Below are 16768 nucleotides of genomic sequence, written 5' to 3'. Positions count from 1 at the left end.
TCCTTTCTTGTGTCAGCACGAATTTTCAGTGAGGTCCCAGCAGTTAATGTAGCAGTGCTCCCAAGTGCCCTGTTTGCTTTTTATTTTTTATTATATATTACAGAAGGGGGAGCCTTATTTCCAGCAAACAGGTGGGTCATCCATCTCTGCTGTCAAAAGTGATTGAGCTGATCCCTACATGGCCCTCAACCTCAGGAGACCTGAAGATTGCTTTGGTTATTGGGAGAGAGCTTTTGTTTTAGTGCAGTCTTAATGCACAAAGATAGTGCCGCTGCCAGGTGTTTGTAACAGCCAGTGACAGTGCACAGACGGGTTGGTGGATGCTGTTGTGGGGTTTTTTTTAAGCAGATGAAAATCTTTACTTCTGCTTAGATGGAGTTTAATCAGAAGTGATGCAAGTTAAACTATGACAGGAAGGGATAAAGATAGACCTCTGTTTGATGTCTGACTGCACTGACATGAGACTTCAAGTATTCAGCTCCTCAGTGTTTGGGAGGAGCAGCTGTGGGAGTCCTGTGCATCCGAGTCCTGTGCATCCCATCCAGTGTCTGGTTACTGGACGAAGCTGGGCACCAACTGAGGAGCTGAGCCTGGCCCTCCTGAGAGTTCCACCTTGGGTTTTACAGCCATGCAGTGGAGGATTGAGGCACTGAAGCCACCTGAGTGCTTTCTAGTCAAACAGGAAGTCAGTGGCTTTTCTCTCCTCCCAGTATAGCTGGCAGGAATAAAGTAAACCAGTCAGGCATCTGTGGTTCCACTCCTACAGACCCTTCCAATTTGTACATCTAATACCCAACCACCCTGTTAAAGCAGATGCCACTGAGGTAGGAGGGAGTGTCTAGAGGAACTTGGGCACTGTGCACTGCAGAGGTCTGCACACTGAATACCAAAATATTCTTGGGAGGAGGAGAAACTAAGGCTGGAAAGGCCCCTACCTCTGACTATGCAGTAACCAACTCGTTTACCAATTACCTGGATGTGACAGTGACAGTTGTGCTCATTTCATTGGAGAACAGCACACCTTAAATGACAGCTTTAACACCTGGCCCCTTGGACAGTGGGCTACAGAGACTCTGCCAGGATTTGTGCTTGCTTTGTGAAGAGGTTCAGGTCAGGCTGGTCAGGAGGAGATTTGCCCACTTCATCAGTCAAGCTGAGGTTCTGCATCTCACAAAGCATTAACACTGGGTAACTGTGGTGTGGAAGGACACCCACAACAGAAATTTCCAGGAGACTTCTTCAGGAGTTGAGTGTTTGGGATCCTTTTAAGCTTCTGCCCATACTCTAATGCCAAGGGTCACTGCAGCACAGAGTAGGTTTCCTCCGGTTGTCACTACCCAGGCACTGACATGGAATTTAAGCCCCAAGGCTTTCCATTGCCATAATTCCTTGCACTGGTTGCAGACACAATTACAGCAGTTGGTGTTAGTGCATGTATTTTGGGGGGAAAATTACCATGTTAGTGTTTTTAATTCTTTAGTGAACTGCAGCTTCATGAATTTTTTTAAATTCAGCCTAACCAAGCAAGGGGGGAAGGAAAAAAAACAAAACCCTTCAGTCTTCTAATGCAAAACCAGCCAAAGTAGAAAGTTTATTTTTATTTCTGAGGTCATGTACATCTCTTAAATTCAATTTTTAGCACTGCAGTGGCTTAATTCGAGGTAGCTCCCCCAGCTCCAATCGTTTGATGTCTTGCTCAATTCAGTCCTTAAGTGCTACCGAGGAAGCACAAACAACAGCTATGCAAGAGCTTCAAAACTGCGAATTAGCCTTTCCACCAGAGGTTTCCTACGGGCACCAAGGCAACAGTTTCCTGTTTTGCTACAGCTGCCCACCCCAGACACACACTGAAAACATAGTAAACACCCTCTGGCAAAACCCTGCCCTCTTCTTCTTGGAAGGGAGAAGGGGCAGGATCTTAGACGTGCCCCAAAACAAGAGCTCACTTATTTACTGCTAAACAGGAGCCATGTCGAAAGCTCATGGAGATCCTGCTTTTCAGAAATCAGATGCCTCTTGTTCTTGCTACCTGTAAGACTTCTGAGCTTAGAAAGAGATGAGGACAGCAGGCCCACAGGAAGTGCAGGCTTTGAAACAGTACTTGTTTACTCTGCCTTTCTGCAGTCTTAACGAATTTTTATTTCTCTTCTAAGAACTTGCCTGCAGGCTGAAGTGACACAAATGAGAAACACAGGCACTGCCATACAGACTACCCATCTCTTCCTTTTATCTTTCAGGTCTGCTCTGCACCTGGCTGAAACTTGTCTGAGGTTCACCCAAAGACACCTCTGCAGAAAACAGGCACACTTGCTAGCTAATTTCAGCTGGTTTCTATTTGGTTTTAACTACGGAATCACAAATATTTTGAAGCCTTACCAGCCTACCAAACTTTCTGGGATGACAGCTGAGACATTTCTGAAAAGACCAGGCTAGCAAGCCAGTTTTAACAGCTATTACGTGATGTGGATGTCAATAATTTGTACAATTTTTATAAAATGTTTTTATCTATTTTCATAGTTGAACATACATGTCTATATTATTTACAAACTGAAATATCAATAAACCTAATAGGATCTCTAGGTTCCTTGTTCTGTCCTTCTGAATTCAAAGGAAAGCATGTGCAGGGGGAGGAGGGAGAAGGGGGCTGTTTGGAAGTGCTACACATGTACACTGCCCTCCTTTTTACAAACTCAGTACCAGAGTATACCTGGGAACTTTCTTCAACAGGACATTTGTCACTTTTATCTAAAAAGTGAGAGTCCCAAAAACTACTTAATTAATCAGAAAAGCGTAAGAAGGTTGAGAAATATTCCACCTAATGTGGAGGAATTGCCATGGGTCAGGTTCCCCTTTAAAACATTCACTGAACAAAGCCTTTAAGAGAAAGGAGCCCTTGATTACTACCGAGGAGCCATTACAGGAGGTGCTAGGCTCCACACTGAAGCAGTGGAGCTGGACTTTTCCACCAGCACATATTCAGGGCACCAGATGAACTTGGCGTCAAATTACTCAACTCAAAACATTTGGAAGGTACAGGTGGAGGGCTTTTTTTCTGGTTAACTGTGCACTCGTGTTTTTCAAGGTTACTACTCAAATACCCAACTGTTTCAGAAAGAATTTATCTGAATCTTTTGCTGTCTAGTGTGGTAGAAGCTACACACAGAAGAGGAAATTTCTACAGCTATTTTTTTCACTGTAGTTGGTAAAGGGGGGAAAAAAAGCACAAAGAACAGTTCCCCAGCAATAAATCGACTTCAGCCAGCATGAACACGGAAAATGTAACAAAAATAAGAGTAACAACACATGCAATAAATTACCATTGGGTGTGGAACACAATCTTTCCTTCCCTTATATTTTAAGAATTATTAGTGGTATAGCCCTAACATCAAAGTGATTTTTCCTCCCTATTTCAATTTCCTGCCATATAAAACTGCCAAACACATCTGATCGCCTCCCTGAACAGCTTCACAGATATGACACTAAGCGTGCTGAGAAAGGCCTCAGGTCTTCAGGGACAAGAAGGGCTGCTGAAGGAAAGCCCTCTCCAGTCGAACTCGGGATTTTTCACAGTAATCAGGCTGACAGCTTTTTAAGTGTCACTACTTTATAGATGGTTACACAGTTAAGAATATACATTTATAAACATAGGAAAATGCAAACTTTAGGATTTATTTTTTATTATTTCACAGCATAAATCTGTGTTTAAATAGGAGACAGTGCCTATAGGTTACACATGCAAAGGAACTCAGGCACCTATTCCTGACACTTAGGCTTCACTGAGACCCTGGAGCACAGCGGGACCCTCAACCTTTCTGGACCTGCCTCACCTACCAGGTGGCTTCTGGTGGCCACATGCAGGGCTCCACTGCCAGCCACCCACGTGCATGTACAGCTCTGATTTCAACAAAGGGTCCTGGGCTGCCAGTATATATAGCTGGAAGTAGGTTTTTATACTCATCCCAGGCATAGGTGCAACTATTGTGTTGCTGGGAGTCTACAAGGAATAACTTCCCCTGCAGCAGATACTCTATAGCAATTAATGAGTCATTACAGCACCAGTTCTACCTGTCTCATATCCCTCCCCCCCTTCCCTTGCTTCTACTTAAGCACTAAATGCTTGGTTTTACAAAGTTTACAAGTATCAGACTGGACAATCAAATCCAGGTCAGCACACAGAGCGTGATTCCGCAACACGGGATGCAGCCTGACCAGATAGTCCTGTCACTGCTGCAGCTTTGTCCTGGTCAGTGACATCCTGGTATCACTGAACTAATGGATGGCTGTCTCCCTGATGCTCTTTCCTATTACAAGGTGGGGGAGGAAAAAAAAAGGAGGAAAAAGGAAAAGGAAAAACCTGAGACCTGGATGAAGCACCTCTATTCCTGAGAAGCATTCACATCAGAGAACAGAAAACCCGTCAGAAAACCCGGATGACCCCACTGCTTTAAGGACACTCAGCCCTCCAGATCGGCTGGGTGAAACGGCCCTGGACCAGCCTGTGGGCTTCAAAGAGTCCCATTCTGCAGTGCCCTGCTAAGCCCACCTTCCCTTTTTTCCCCTCTCCTTGCCCAAACATCACCTAGCTATGGGATATGAGGCCAAGAATTTCATCAGCTGAAAATCACTTAAATGGTGAATGTTCTGATAGGAGTGTGCCTTCAAATGTATAACCCAAATATACTTTTATAAGTGACATACACCTCATAGAGTTAACAGGAGCCACCTGTATGGAAACAGCCTTGGTCCAAAGCACAGATACATTTTGCTTAGTCATAAAAACTTTTTTTTTTTACAATACTGTAACTGAATCATTTACAAGCTGAAACTGTTCACCCAGTATCTGAAATACGTCACAGCGAGTTACAGTTATCACTAGGACTTCACAGCAAATAAAACTTGTAACTAAACATGCACAGATCATTATATATACAGTGATAAAAAAATAATGATGTACATTTTCTTGTAAGAAGAAATTAAGTAAATTCTTTGTGCATTTCAGGATTGAAACATCTAACCTATATAAAATTACTTTAAAATATGAAGTAAGTATTTAAACCAAAACTTGAGAAATCTTTTCTAATCTGCAATATAGCCTTCTCATTACCATTTTTCTTTCTCTGACACAGAACAACTTAAGAATTTTATCCTCTAAGATATTTAATAGTAATGTGCAGATATAAAAAAATACGTCCTCTGTGGCAAGCTTGAACATATATATATATATATATTTACAAACCTCCAGAACAAATTAGCATTAAAAAACACAGAAGTAGCAGATTGACATAGTGCTTTATTTAAGCTGTCTGTACGAAGGAAAATAATGTGCATCCCTATCATATACGTGTAAAAATACTAAGGATGTACAGTGTACAAAAACAGTTTCTTGTAGTTATTTCACATCCTTGTGGGTCATATACTTAAGGAAATAAACAGTTTAAGTATGACCAACAGTAATACGGTTTCTTGGGTTCGTAGTCGTGTCTGCTTAATATCCTTAACCATATGACTAGATCTTGCATGGATCTAATGAAAGAACTAGCAAGGTCAAGAAATGTCACAAACTCTAAAGCTACAGGGAGGTAATTCAATTACCAATTTAGAGGTTTTTATTTAAATAAATACTTTACATTTCATGCTTGCCTGTAATGCACTACCAGGAGCAAGATAAGGAAATTCTACTGTAGACAGTACAAACAGTAGCAGCAAAGTGTGTACATTGAGGTGTAATATATAGACCCTGCAGTTAGTAAGGAAAGACCTTACTTTTGTACTCTAGGAGAAGCACATGGCCCCTGCAAGAACAGTCAGCTTTAAGAAGCCACAAGTAAAGATGGAAAAAAAAGGTAAAACAATACTGGAATAAATGTTCTTTAAGCAACAGGAATGTACTGGAAGATGGGTTAGTGTGGAAAGCGAAGCTGTGTGCAAAACTGCCAAAATCCAAACAAGAAATGACCTAGTTCCTCCAAGATGGCTGCAGTACAAGAGGGCATACTGTATGTCATGGAAGTCAGTACAAGCTGGAGTCAAGCTCTGAAATGTACTGTGCTCAAAAGGCTCACCAAGACAACCAGCCACCACCTCCTGTCCAAATCCAACCACAACTGCAGACAGCAAAAGAAGAGCTTCAAAAGTTTCTCTCAGCACTGCTTGTCCATTTCTCTGTCATCTGTTTCTAACACTGGTAAGAGGGAATCCCCCAAGCCTGGGCAGCACAAGGTGGCTGCAGACTCTTTGCATCATAAACTCGATCACTGATGTTTCAGAAGGCAGACAATGCAATGCAAGCGATGTCTTAAAAGGTTTTCCAACAGTTCACTGACAGACCCTTCCTGCAAGCCGCGCACTACCTGGCTACGCAACGGAGAGCAAAGCACAGGGTGTCACTGCCACAAGGAGACGCTGGCCAGAGTCACGGCCAGTCGGTCACTGGCTGGAGCTGCCCTGTGCCGAGAAACTTATTGCTGTTACAAGCTGCAAACACAGGGGAGAAAACACAGGCATGTAACACAGATTTTGAATCATCATAGTTTCAGTCTCTAAGTACAAGACCTTTGCAGAGAAGTAATTAATGCCCGTCTGTTAAGTACTTGGTTATTTCAGTCACTCGCGCACTGTGTCAGTGTAGACACCTCTACACCACCAGTCCAGGACTGACCTGCAACGCATTTGCTGCTCTCTTTTCTCTCCGCACTGGGACAACATCTACATGTCTTTAGTGTTACAGGGTGACATAATGAAATCCTATGCAGTTAGAATATACATCATGATATATTTCTATCTGATTATCCATCCATTACTAAAGATAAAACACTAAACATGAAAAATTGTCTAAATTACTCTGCGTCTTTAGCTGCCTTGCTAAAATGCCCATCTACCCCTTGACCATCCCAGCACATGCACTGCCAGCAGTGGGCTTCATGCTTGGGCACTCAACTTTCCACATCAAGAGGCTAAGGCATCTGTGTAGGAACATCTCTCCTCTCAGACTCATCTACTCACTCACACAATGCAACCAGGAATACTCTGCAATATCACAGTCTTTGTGGGAGCTAACAAGAGCTGAATGCAGAGATACTTCCAATGATAATCCTATGGAGCCGGGGGTTCCCGATGTTGCCTGCAAGGGTGCGCGCACTCTGTCGCTGCGCCGCGTCACGCCCCAACTCCTAGCACCAACGGGTTTATTATTAAGATTATCATTGCTGAAGATCAAAGCTAAAGTTTATGCACATGTTCTGTTAGATACAGATCTTCGAAAATGGAAAGACGTTTCCCTATCAGTGGAGCATTTGTTGTGATGTTTGAAATTCAGTCAATCAGGTACCACGGTTACACGGAACTTGCTGGGTTTCGGGACTCTTTTGGTTGAGGGCAAATCTTCGTTGAGAACGGCTGATCTCAGAAATTTACTAATTTAATTGTTAAAATAAAGTGCTTTTCTTGTAATCACTGTGGTCTCGTTGTTCAAATGCAATTCCTTCATATAGAACAGACATTTTCTCTTGTGCTGTCAGGCTCTTACATTATGTTTATCCTAAATGGAGCACAAGATATAGCTTTTTTGTCTGTTCACTTTTAACCCTTTGGCACATGAGGTTGGAATTCCCCACCTCCACTGCCAAATGGTTAAAAGACAGTATTTCATTCACAAAAATCTGATTCTAAGCAGTATGTACAATTTCAGAGCCTTGTTAAAATTTCCACATGGGAGAAAAGTGCATTATTCCCTTCAGCTTGTACAGTCCTTCCATATATTACAAAATTAACTGCTATAAGCCTGTTCTAAGATGTAGCAGCATTTGCAAACATGACACATACAAACCTTATCTCTAAAAATAAATACTACCGCAGTATAACCAAAAAAAAAAAAAAAAAAAGGAAAATAAAGAAGAAAAAAAGGAATATTCAGAGTTAAACACCTGGAGAGGAAGCTAATTCACAAACTCAAAATAAAAACAAGTAAGGCAAACACCTGTTTACCTTGGTGCACACATTTTGGTGAAAAGCAATACCATTATGCCTGTCTACATTCTTCAGCCATCAGAGGTGATGCATATCATGAAAGAGAAAAGCATGAGAAAGATGTTATCTGGTGCAAATTATAAGACCCCTTGAACAACTTCAACTGCTGCTTTTATGCCTTCATTTCTTGCATGTATAATGTTCGATTCTCCATGATTGCACATGAACCTGGAAGTTCTAAGTGGCAGGCTGGGTGAGCCCAGCCCTTCTGCTTCTTCTGTAGTATCCAACAGTAATTAAAAAATAATATATATATATATTTATATATATCAACAGTTTAAGTCCTTCTCTCAAACATTTCCCAAACAAATTCCAGCCAGATGTTAATGACACAGACCTGCTTCAAGTAATGATATGCCTAACAGAGACCTTGCGTATGTACATCACCACCTCTACATTTCCTCATTCTAACCAGCACAAACAGATGCAAGAAAATGTTATCACCTAGTCTGTTTAGACTAATTACAATTTTGATTCATCTTCTGGAAGAAGATAAGCTGGACCAACACGGCTTTTGTTTAGCCTCCACTGTGAGGAAAAATAGATGACTACTTGTTCACAAAGTGTACAATGCTGAAGTCATCTACCTTCAAAGAACTGTTAGTAACTTCTTGATGTTGCTATTATACTGAGACTGTGGGCAGCAGCAACAGCAGGAGAGCAGAGTAGAGAGATTCTCATATGTCATGCAAAACCAGAACGGATTTTAGGTAGGTTTGGGAAAGAAACTTGTTCAATTTGGAATGGTCTCTGAAAGTGCCCCTGCTATCATAGTAGTATCTAGTACTGGTGGTGATGTTCAGGAATCATTTTCAGTGATAAACCTAAGATGACAGTGAAGCAGCAGAACAAAAGAGTTATTCTCGTCCACTTGCAGAGTAGGAAAACTGGGGGAAATGTGGCCGCCTCTCATTGTCCATGCAGTCCATGCCATCCTCGTCATCTGTGTTAAGGAAAAAGTTCAAAATATCACTATATCAATAAAATTTTATTATTCACCTGATATGCAATACATCTTTCAGGGTTCAATGCTGAGGTTAAAGGCTCAAGTTGAAGTAAGACTTCAGTTAAGCACATAAGCTTATGTTCACACAGCAGAGTGATACTCACTGAAAGGACATCATGCCCAAAAGTCACTCTTTATTTTAGGCTGGGTTGATTGGTTGGTTCATTTTATTCTGACTATCACCTGAGAACTTCAATCACTACTACCCCTTCTAGGCTAATCCAAACATGCCAGCATACCCGGCCTCTGGCAGCACAGAAGCCGAGTGCCAATTGAGGCAGCCAGTTTCCATCATTTCTTGAGCTGAGCTCAGGAAATTACAGTCTTACTGTAGATATGTTTAAATATTCCTCCATTTTGAAGTGAGTTAAAAGGAAAACCAGCTGCAAAATGAACAATTCATACAGGCTCTATGTGTTTCAATGCTTAGATATTATTTTTAGTAAATTACTTATTTTTACAGTATTTACTGGGATTAGAAGAAATATGGAATAAGCCAAATTCATAAATATTTTTATTTACATAATTCCTCCAGTGCCAATGGAAAGCAGGCACCAGATGTTACCTAACTCCGAGAATTTGGATGTACATTCTCACATGGCTTTTTAACAGAGCTTATTCTTAAAGACTCCTGCTGAGACTGTTATTCTAACAATGTATTTATATGCAACCTTTCAGAATTTTGTGTCTTTTGTATCTTCATATATTCTACACATAAAAACTAGAGTTAATGCAGATCTGATATCGAATCAACAGACCCCAAGTTAATCCAAATTTTAGTGCAATTTGTTGAAGTTACAAAGATGAACAAATTGTTATCACGATAGATGGGAGAAGAAAGGGTTCTTTTTTCACAGCAGAAAGACTTAAAATCACTTAAATTATGGATTTTGAGCAACCCAGTCTGGTGGAAGGTGCCCCTGCCCAAGGCAGGGGGATTGGAACCAGATGGACTTTAAGGTCCCTTCCAATCCAAACCACTCTATGCTTCTATGACTGTGTTCAAACACTAAAAATGCAAAATCCAGAAAATACTCTAGATCTATTTATGAACAGAAAACTGCAGCTAACCTGGGAGTCCCAAAACATCAAAAAATGAGCTTGCTTTATGAAAAGCTAAGCAACCGTAACTACAGCCTTTATTGTCTACTTTTGTGATCCTCCCTTCTCAGCCTCCAATATAAAGAAACAAACAAAACCCCAAATATCCCCATTTAGAAAGAAAATTCATTCACAAACTCAGGAGCAAGATTGTAACTGCTCTGGCTTGGTAAGTAACTGTAAAGCCCTGGCTTGGCTGATCAGATCATGATTCTTGTGTGAAACAGAAGATGACAAAAACACAAACTACAGTGAATTCACATTCACTCTAATAAAGAAATTGTGCAAGGTCCAGTGCCATGGTTACATCCATATTAACACCTTCTTTAAGAGCTCTGCTGAAGCAAAGGACTTGATAGGAAATTTAATTTTCAAGTAATTAAGGTTTTTTTTCAAAGTATTGTCTTCAAGGTATTTCAAAACATGCCTATGTTACTAAAGCTACACAGCCCACTGAAGCCACCAGCACTGTCCACATGCCTAAAGAAGGGTCCATGTTCCAAGTACTTTGCTGAACTGGGACCCTGACTGCCAACCAGTAAACACTTGAAGCTGGTGTCTTCTTGTATTTAACAACAAACAAAAAAAACCCCAAACCAACAAACAAAGAAAAAACCCCAAACAAAATCAACACCAAAAAGCCCACACCAAAAATGCCCCCAAAACCCAACCCAGAGTGATCTAATATTCTAAGCTTTGTAATTATTGCATCTTAAAAATAAAGCTGTCATTGAGAGTTACTCTTACACACTTCCATATGAAGACTTTTATTAGTAACAGTGAGAACAGCTTTCCTATTCAAACAGAAAAAACCTTGCACACAGCTTTATTACAAACATTGCTGTTATGTCATGCTTATGCATCATTTCCGACTTACATTTTTCAGGCGGTGTTATTGTAATAGTCTGAGCTGTAAATTCTTCATCAAAATACCTGGTGTCTGTCTCAGATGTCACTTGAGGTTTAAAAGGAGGTACAAGCTGAAAGGCACCAAGAAACAAAACAAAATTACTACACCTCAAAGCAGCCAAATTACTATCAGGAAAACAAGTAAGTTCTTTTCCCTTCACCCCAGATCAAACAAGGAGGTCTGTGGAGAGGCAGCTGGGTCTCTAACTTCCACTAAGAGATAGAACCCATTAGAGTCAATCCCAAAAATACCCATTCAGAATCCAGTTAATAGCACAATGCAGCTAAATGCAAAGTATCACTCTCACATGACTTGCAGATAAATTGAGCTGCATAAAGATAATTACCTAGAAACTCTTCAGGCCAATTTAATTACCCGCAGAGCTGCCAGGCAAAGGCATCTCTAGATACTTCACCACAACTGGGTGGTATAAACAGCTAAGAAGAAAAAGACTACACAGAAAGCATAATAAGCATGGTTTGGGGTTTTCATTTCCAGTGGTAAGGCCTTCATCTGAATGTACCTTTAGAAGAAATTACATGATGTGAAAATAAATTTTACATTTGAAAAAAGGCCAGTTCAGGCTTAAGGGAGTTGCTGCATCTAAACCTGCCTACCGCTTTCACAGCACAGTGTGGGATTTCCCAACAGCAAATCACTAGGAGCCACTGACAGCCTGCAGGCAGGACTCCCTTGCCCCTCTTTTGAACCAGCCTTGCTATCCACCTTCTCCACCAGAAGAACTGGTAGTAAATTTTTACTGGAAGGCATATCGAGTATGGAATATCACACTGCATGCTGCCAGTCCAAAAACAATGCAGCAGTTTAGTATGTATGATATTGCAAATTGTGTGTGTGTGTGTGGTGTGACAATGTCCTTGTTTGGGCCTTTGGTGCTACCTCCTCATGTGCAATGTAAAACACACCCTGAGAGTACGTGTAATTGATTTTCCTTTCAGTATAACAGCTTATATCCTGGCTCACTGATATTACCAACTTGCGTGTGGTTTTCACTAGTTTCATGTTCTCTCTCTCCTCGACTCCAGAACACTAACAGCAAAAAATTAACTTGTTCATTCACTCCACAGCAAAGAAGAACTGCTGCTGAACTCCCTCCTTTCCCCAAGTTCTATGCACTAGATGCATAGATGTACATGATCTGTACATAGTAAGAGACTGATTTTATCTGATCCAGATCTTCAGTAAGTGCAAGCAATTATTAAGTAAAACCAAATCTATCACTTCATATACTTAACAGTACAATAAATCTGATTAATATTTTTACAAAACTAAGTTCAGCTTTCCCTTACATTGTCCTGAATGGAAAACATACAACAGCAGAGAGGTATTTTGAAGTAGAAGTTCAGGGCATTGTAGAATAAATGCTGAAGGAGCTAACATATATAAACACATCAGAAGAATCATCCAGGTATAAATCAAGTTACATCCAATGTTTATAAACAAAGTATTCCATTTTATTGCACAGATTCCTTCAATTTTTGAAAATTATTTTTATATGCGTCCAGGCTATCCCAAACAATTCTCCACTGTTAAAGCAGATTTCCAAAGTTGTACATCTCTCCAGCAATGCAGCTACACAATTCCTAAAAAGAGTTATTTGAGTTATTCCAGTGCAACATCCCACATTGTCATTTTATTGTAATTTTTCTATCTGAAAAAAGAACAGTCAAAAAAAACCCAAACTGAAAACACCAACCAAAACACACAACAAAAAACACCCAAACCAAACCAAAAACCAAACCAAAAACCAAAAAACCAACCAAAAAACCCCCAAAACCAAACAGAACCAAGACAAAAGAAACAAGCCTACACAAGATTACAGGAAGCAAAATACTGTATTCTAGTCAAGCCTAACTGTACATCACATCCTTTTAAAAAGACATTTTCACAGATCTTAGCAATAGATTCAGTATGAAAAAAATTTGTAAGATAACAGGTTTATAATAATTTTACTACTTCTACTACTTCCTTGATTGGAATACATTTTAATGGGCAGAAACAGAAAATGCCATTTCACAAAAAAATAAAACTTTTCATTTGAAATTAATGAAAATACAAGCTCAGGAAAAATTTTCTTCTTTCTCAAGTCAAGGACAAGAAGCAATGTCTTTTCAATGGTGCAGCACACATCTGCAGTAGAACAAACTACTCCTGCTGTGAAGTACACCAGAGACCTTTCATGCTACAACTACTTTGCAAAGAGAAGGAGCAAACTCTCACTTCAGTCTGTAACAACTGTGAGTCAGGTTCAAGTCATTAATGAAACACAAAAGGTATGGCAAGGTAAGGTCATTGTATGTAGCAGTGTATGGCTGTGCTGCTGGAGAGGAAAAGGAAAATGCATCAGATGACAAGTTTCTTTCTCAAAAACTTACAAGCTAACTACTGGTTTATCCAGGGATTTGTTATATCTTTTTTTTTAATCCACTGAGATGAACAAGCCTCACTACGACTTTAAATCCTCCCCTTGTTCTCTCCATCTACCTGAAATAGTAATGGTTATGGAAAATACTTTGAAAACATTGTTTTAGGAAGGGAAGCACAGTGCTAAATGACTCTTAAGGAACAAATAATTACAATAATAATTTTAATCAGGTATGAAAAGCACCGTTAAAACAAAACTCATTAAGTTGGTGCTCCGACTCAGTGCTCAGCAGCAAGGCTTATTACAAAACTGTTTATCAATAACATCCAATAAGTCCGCTGATGAAAGTTTCAGTGATGACAGAAGTTCAGCTGTCTGGGGAAGTGAAACAAGTAGAAGACAAGAAACTCCACACTGTAACTAAAAGGGAGGGACCTGATGCAAATTTATGTCAATGGTTTTAGGATTCATCTATCTTACAGCAGTATCTTTCATATCTGGACATTAAAGACATTTGGAAACTTCACTGGCTGCAAAAACAAACTCTCCAGCCATGTGGCTCTCCACAATAGTGTGCACTGGGCTTTATCCAGGCTGTGCCCTTGTTTACAGCCATGATCCCCTAAAAGTTTTGGAAAAGTGGAATCGGTAGCTGAGATTGAGAAGCATAGATACAGCTGAACAGAGAGTCAGTGAGGTTTCTTGAATCTTTCCATACACTTTGTCTCCTTCCCTCACAGCTTCACCTCCACCTCCCACACAGCTGTGTGGACAGACAGAACTGGGGATTGCTCCTTTCCATCTGTTCTACCTCACCTACACCAAACCCACTGGGGCTAAAGTCTTTTGGACATCCCACTCCAGACTCCTGAGCTGACACCAAAGTACCACCTCCCCTTCCCTGAGTAAATTCTTGGCAATCATTTTTCTGGAGGGGTGTCTCCTTTGTCCATTAGTTGTCAGACTTCATTTAAAACCAGAAAGCAAAATGTCCACAAATTTCAGCTGTAATGAAAACATTAGAAAGACAAATAAGGTGTGAATGCTGCAGAGATAAACGCTTAGATTGACACTCCAGAAGCTTCTTCATACATCACAAGGAAGACTGAAGCTGAGGTTTAATGATAAAGATTAATACACACAACATTAAGAACCACTCTGATGATTACAACATGAAGATGCCACTCTACAGCCAGCGACATTTCACATTTGGTGCACAAGGAAATAGTATCCAGGTGCTGCTCACTTCTGGCCTGAGAAGTCAGAAGTCCAAGAGTGATGTGAGCACCAGAAGGCACATCCAGTAACCTGTGTCCAAAAGGAGTAAGATAAGCTTTTGTTAAGTACAGGCCTTGTCAGTCTGCAAGAGAATCGCACTGCTTGGTCCTGGCTGCCAAATTTTAGTGTGGGATAATTTTCTTCCTTTAGCAGCCTCGATTCAGAAAAATGCTCCAACCAGACAGGGAACTGCACCTCCTGACAATCTACTCTGTGGAGCAGAAATACAGATTTTCTGGATTTATGCATTACACACACACATATGCATAGATATGCATGTGCCTGTACAAATAAATAAATAAAAGTCTAAATTCAGTGTGAGTTAAGTGACTTAAAGAGTTTGTGTTCAAGACAAAAATCCAATTTCATATCCATCTGTCAAGCTGAATCTGCCCTGGCCATTTCAAAGGCTTGATGTTAGAAATGACAGCAGAAGCAATATCTTAGTGTCTTCATTATCTCCAGTGAGTGGCATTTCCATTTGGCATCCATTGAGAGCAGTGTGTGAGAAACACCACAGTTTTTCCACAGTTCAAGTCCTAGAAAATTTGACACCCATCTCCTAGAGGAAGGAAAGGGGCAGGCACAGTATTTGACTGTTTTAGGTACACTGAGATGTACAGGCTTGATTCTACGCCTTGAACTTTCTCACACTTAGTGAAGAACTACATAAATACTTCAGTATGAAGGAAAATATGTAACCCTTCTTGCTCAAAGAGAATTTACCAGGAATCACTTGTCTTGGTGCTGTACAGAAATGGGTGAAGCTACTTCTAAGTAACCATGATGCACTCAATCTGCCAAATGAGAAGTATGATGCTTAAGAACATCAATCTCCTTTTAATTTAAATGGGATTTTCACAGAATCACAGATTACGCTGAGTTGGAAAGGACCACAAACATCATCATGTACAACTCCTGGCCCTGCACAGCACCACTCCCAAGAGCCATACCATGTGCCTGAGAGCGTTGTCCAAACACTTATTGAACTCTGTCAGGCTTGGTGCTGTGACCACTTCCCTGGGGAGCCTGTTCCAGGGTCCAACCACCCTCTGGGTGTAGAACCTTTCCCTAATATCCAACCTAAACCTCGCCTGACACAACTTCAGGCCATTCCACTACCATAAGGATCCCACTGACCAACAGACTGCGGCTGAATCATGCTGAATAGACGGGAGGAATACCTGTCCATGCCCCTCAAACTAGAGTTAGCACCTGGGGGAAAGAGGGTAATTTGAGTTGAACTTCAAGCCAGTTAATAAGCATTCCTGTAGGGACTGGTTCATCCCCATACCTGGCCCCAAAGCAGGCAGCTTGCTACCCAGCAAGCAGCCACAGCACAGCCAGGAATTGGGAATACCCCACGGACACTGCATGTGGTGATCCTAGGCAGGGGGAGGAAAAGGAGCTGGAATTTCAGTGGTGGAAGGACATACAACACAAGCCCACAGGCACACAGGTTTCAGTAGAGAGTTTTATCCACAGATAAACTGTTTTCCAAGTGATACAATGCTGTTACCATGGACAGAGAGAAACCACAAACCCCCAGGACTACAGCAATTTTGTAGATTCAGAATCAGACACCCTTATGTATATTTTCCTTCCTGTAAATTCAAGCAGCTGGGGGAAGGGTGGCAATCAACCTCTAGGTCTGCCCATATAATTTAAGGTATCAGTGGAAACACAATGAAAGTATCAGACTGGCTGTTGTCTGATCTTTCTACAACTTTGCATGGCAACAACACAAAAGCAACCAATGAGGGTAATTTCTGCAGTTTTTGTGGCAGTGCAGATAATTGTACAAAAACAGTATGATTCAAATAGCAATAACCTAAATCCAAATTGTGGTATTTTCCTATTTCCCTCCCACCCTTTCCTTTCAAAATCTGATACACAGAAATACTTAAATGTGCATTTAAGATCATAGTTATACTGCAGATTTTGCCAGGCCTGAACCCAGGACTTAGATCATGGGATTTCATCATTTGCTGTGTTTGTGTCTTCAGTAAACCAAGGTAGCCACAGCTGAAGGGTAAGGAACAGCTTCTTGCAGCTGTCAGAC

The 16768-nt window shown here is 40.8% G+C and overlaps 2 protein-coding genes across 6 annotated transcripts in view; one reads left to right on the top strand and one right to left on the bottom strand.

Annotated features, from left to right (window-relative positions):
• SDCCAG8 (serologically defined colon cancer antigen 8) overlaps positions 1-2579 on the top strand; it is a 102939-nt gene extending 100360 nt beyond the window's left edge. For both annotated transcript variants that reach the window (XM_017740246.1, XM_017740243.1), the window contains one exon: positions 2238-2579. The gene's annotated coding sequence lies outside the window, so the exon portion shown is untranslated. The remainder of the gene's footprint in view (positions 1-2237) is intronic.
• AKT3 (AKT serine/threonine kinase 3) overlaps positions 1564-16768 on the bottom strand; it is a 142765-nt gene continuing 127560 nt past the window's right edge. For 3 of the 4 annotated variants that reach the window (XM_017740264.1, XM_008639955.2, XM_017740272.1), the window contains 2 exons: positions 11010-11112; positions 3903-8968 (listed from right to left, as the gene is read on the bottom strand). In XM_017740264.1, coding sequence (XP_017595753.1) covers positions 8883-8968; positions 11010-11112 — 189 coding nt within the window. In that variant the 3' untranslated portion in view covers positions 3903-8882. Of the gene's footprint in view, positions 8969-11009; positions 11113-16768 lie in introns of all 4 variants that reach the window. The other variant, XR_001863955.1, reaches the window with a different exon arrangement.

Source organism: Corvus brachyrhynchos, unplaced genomic scaffold, assembly GCF_000691975.1.
Source record: "Corvus brachyrhynchos isolate BGI_N302 unplaced genomic scaffold, ASM69197v1 scaffold31, whole genome shotgun sequence".
NCBI lineage: Eukaryota > Metazoa > Chordata > Aves > Passeriformes > Corvidae > Corvus > Corvus brachyrhynchos.
This window is presented reverse-complemented; position numbering and strand designations above follow the sequence as displayed.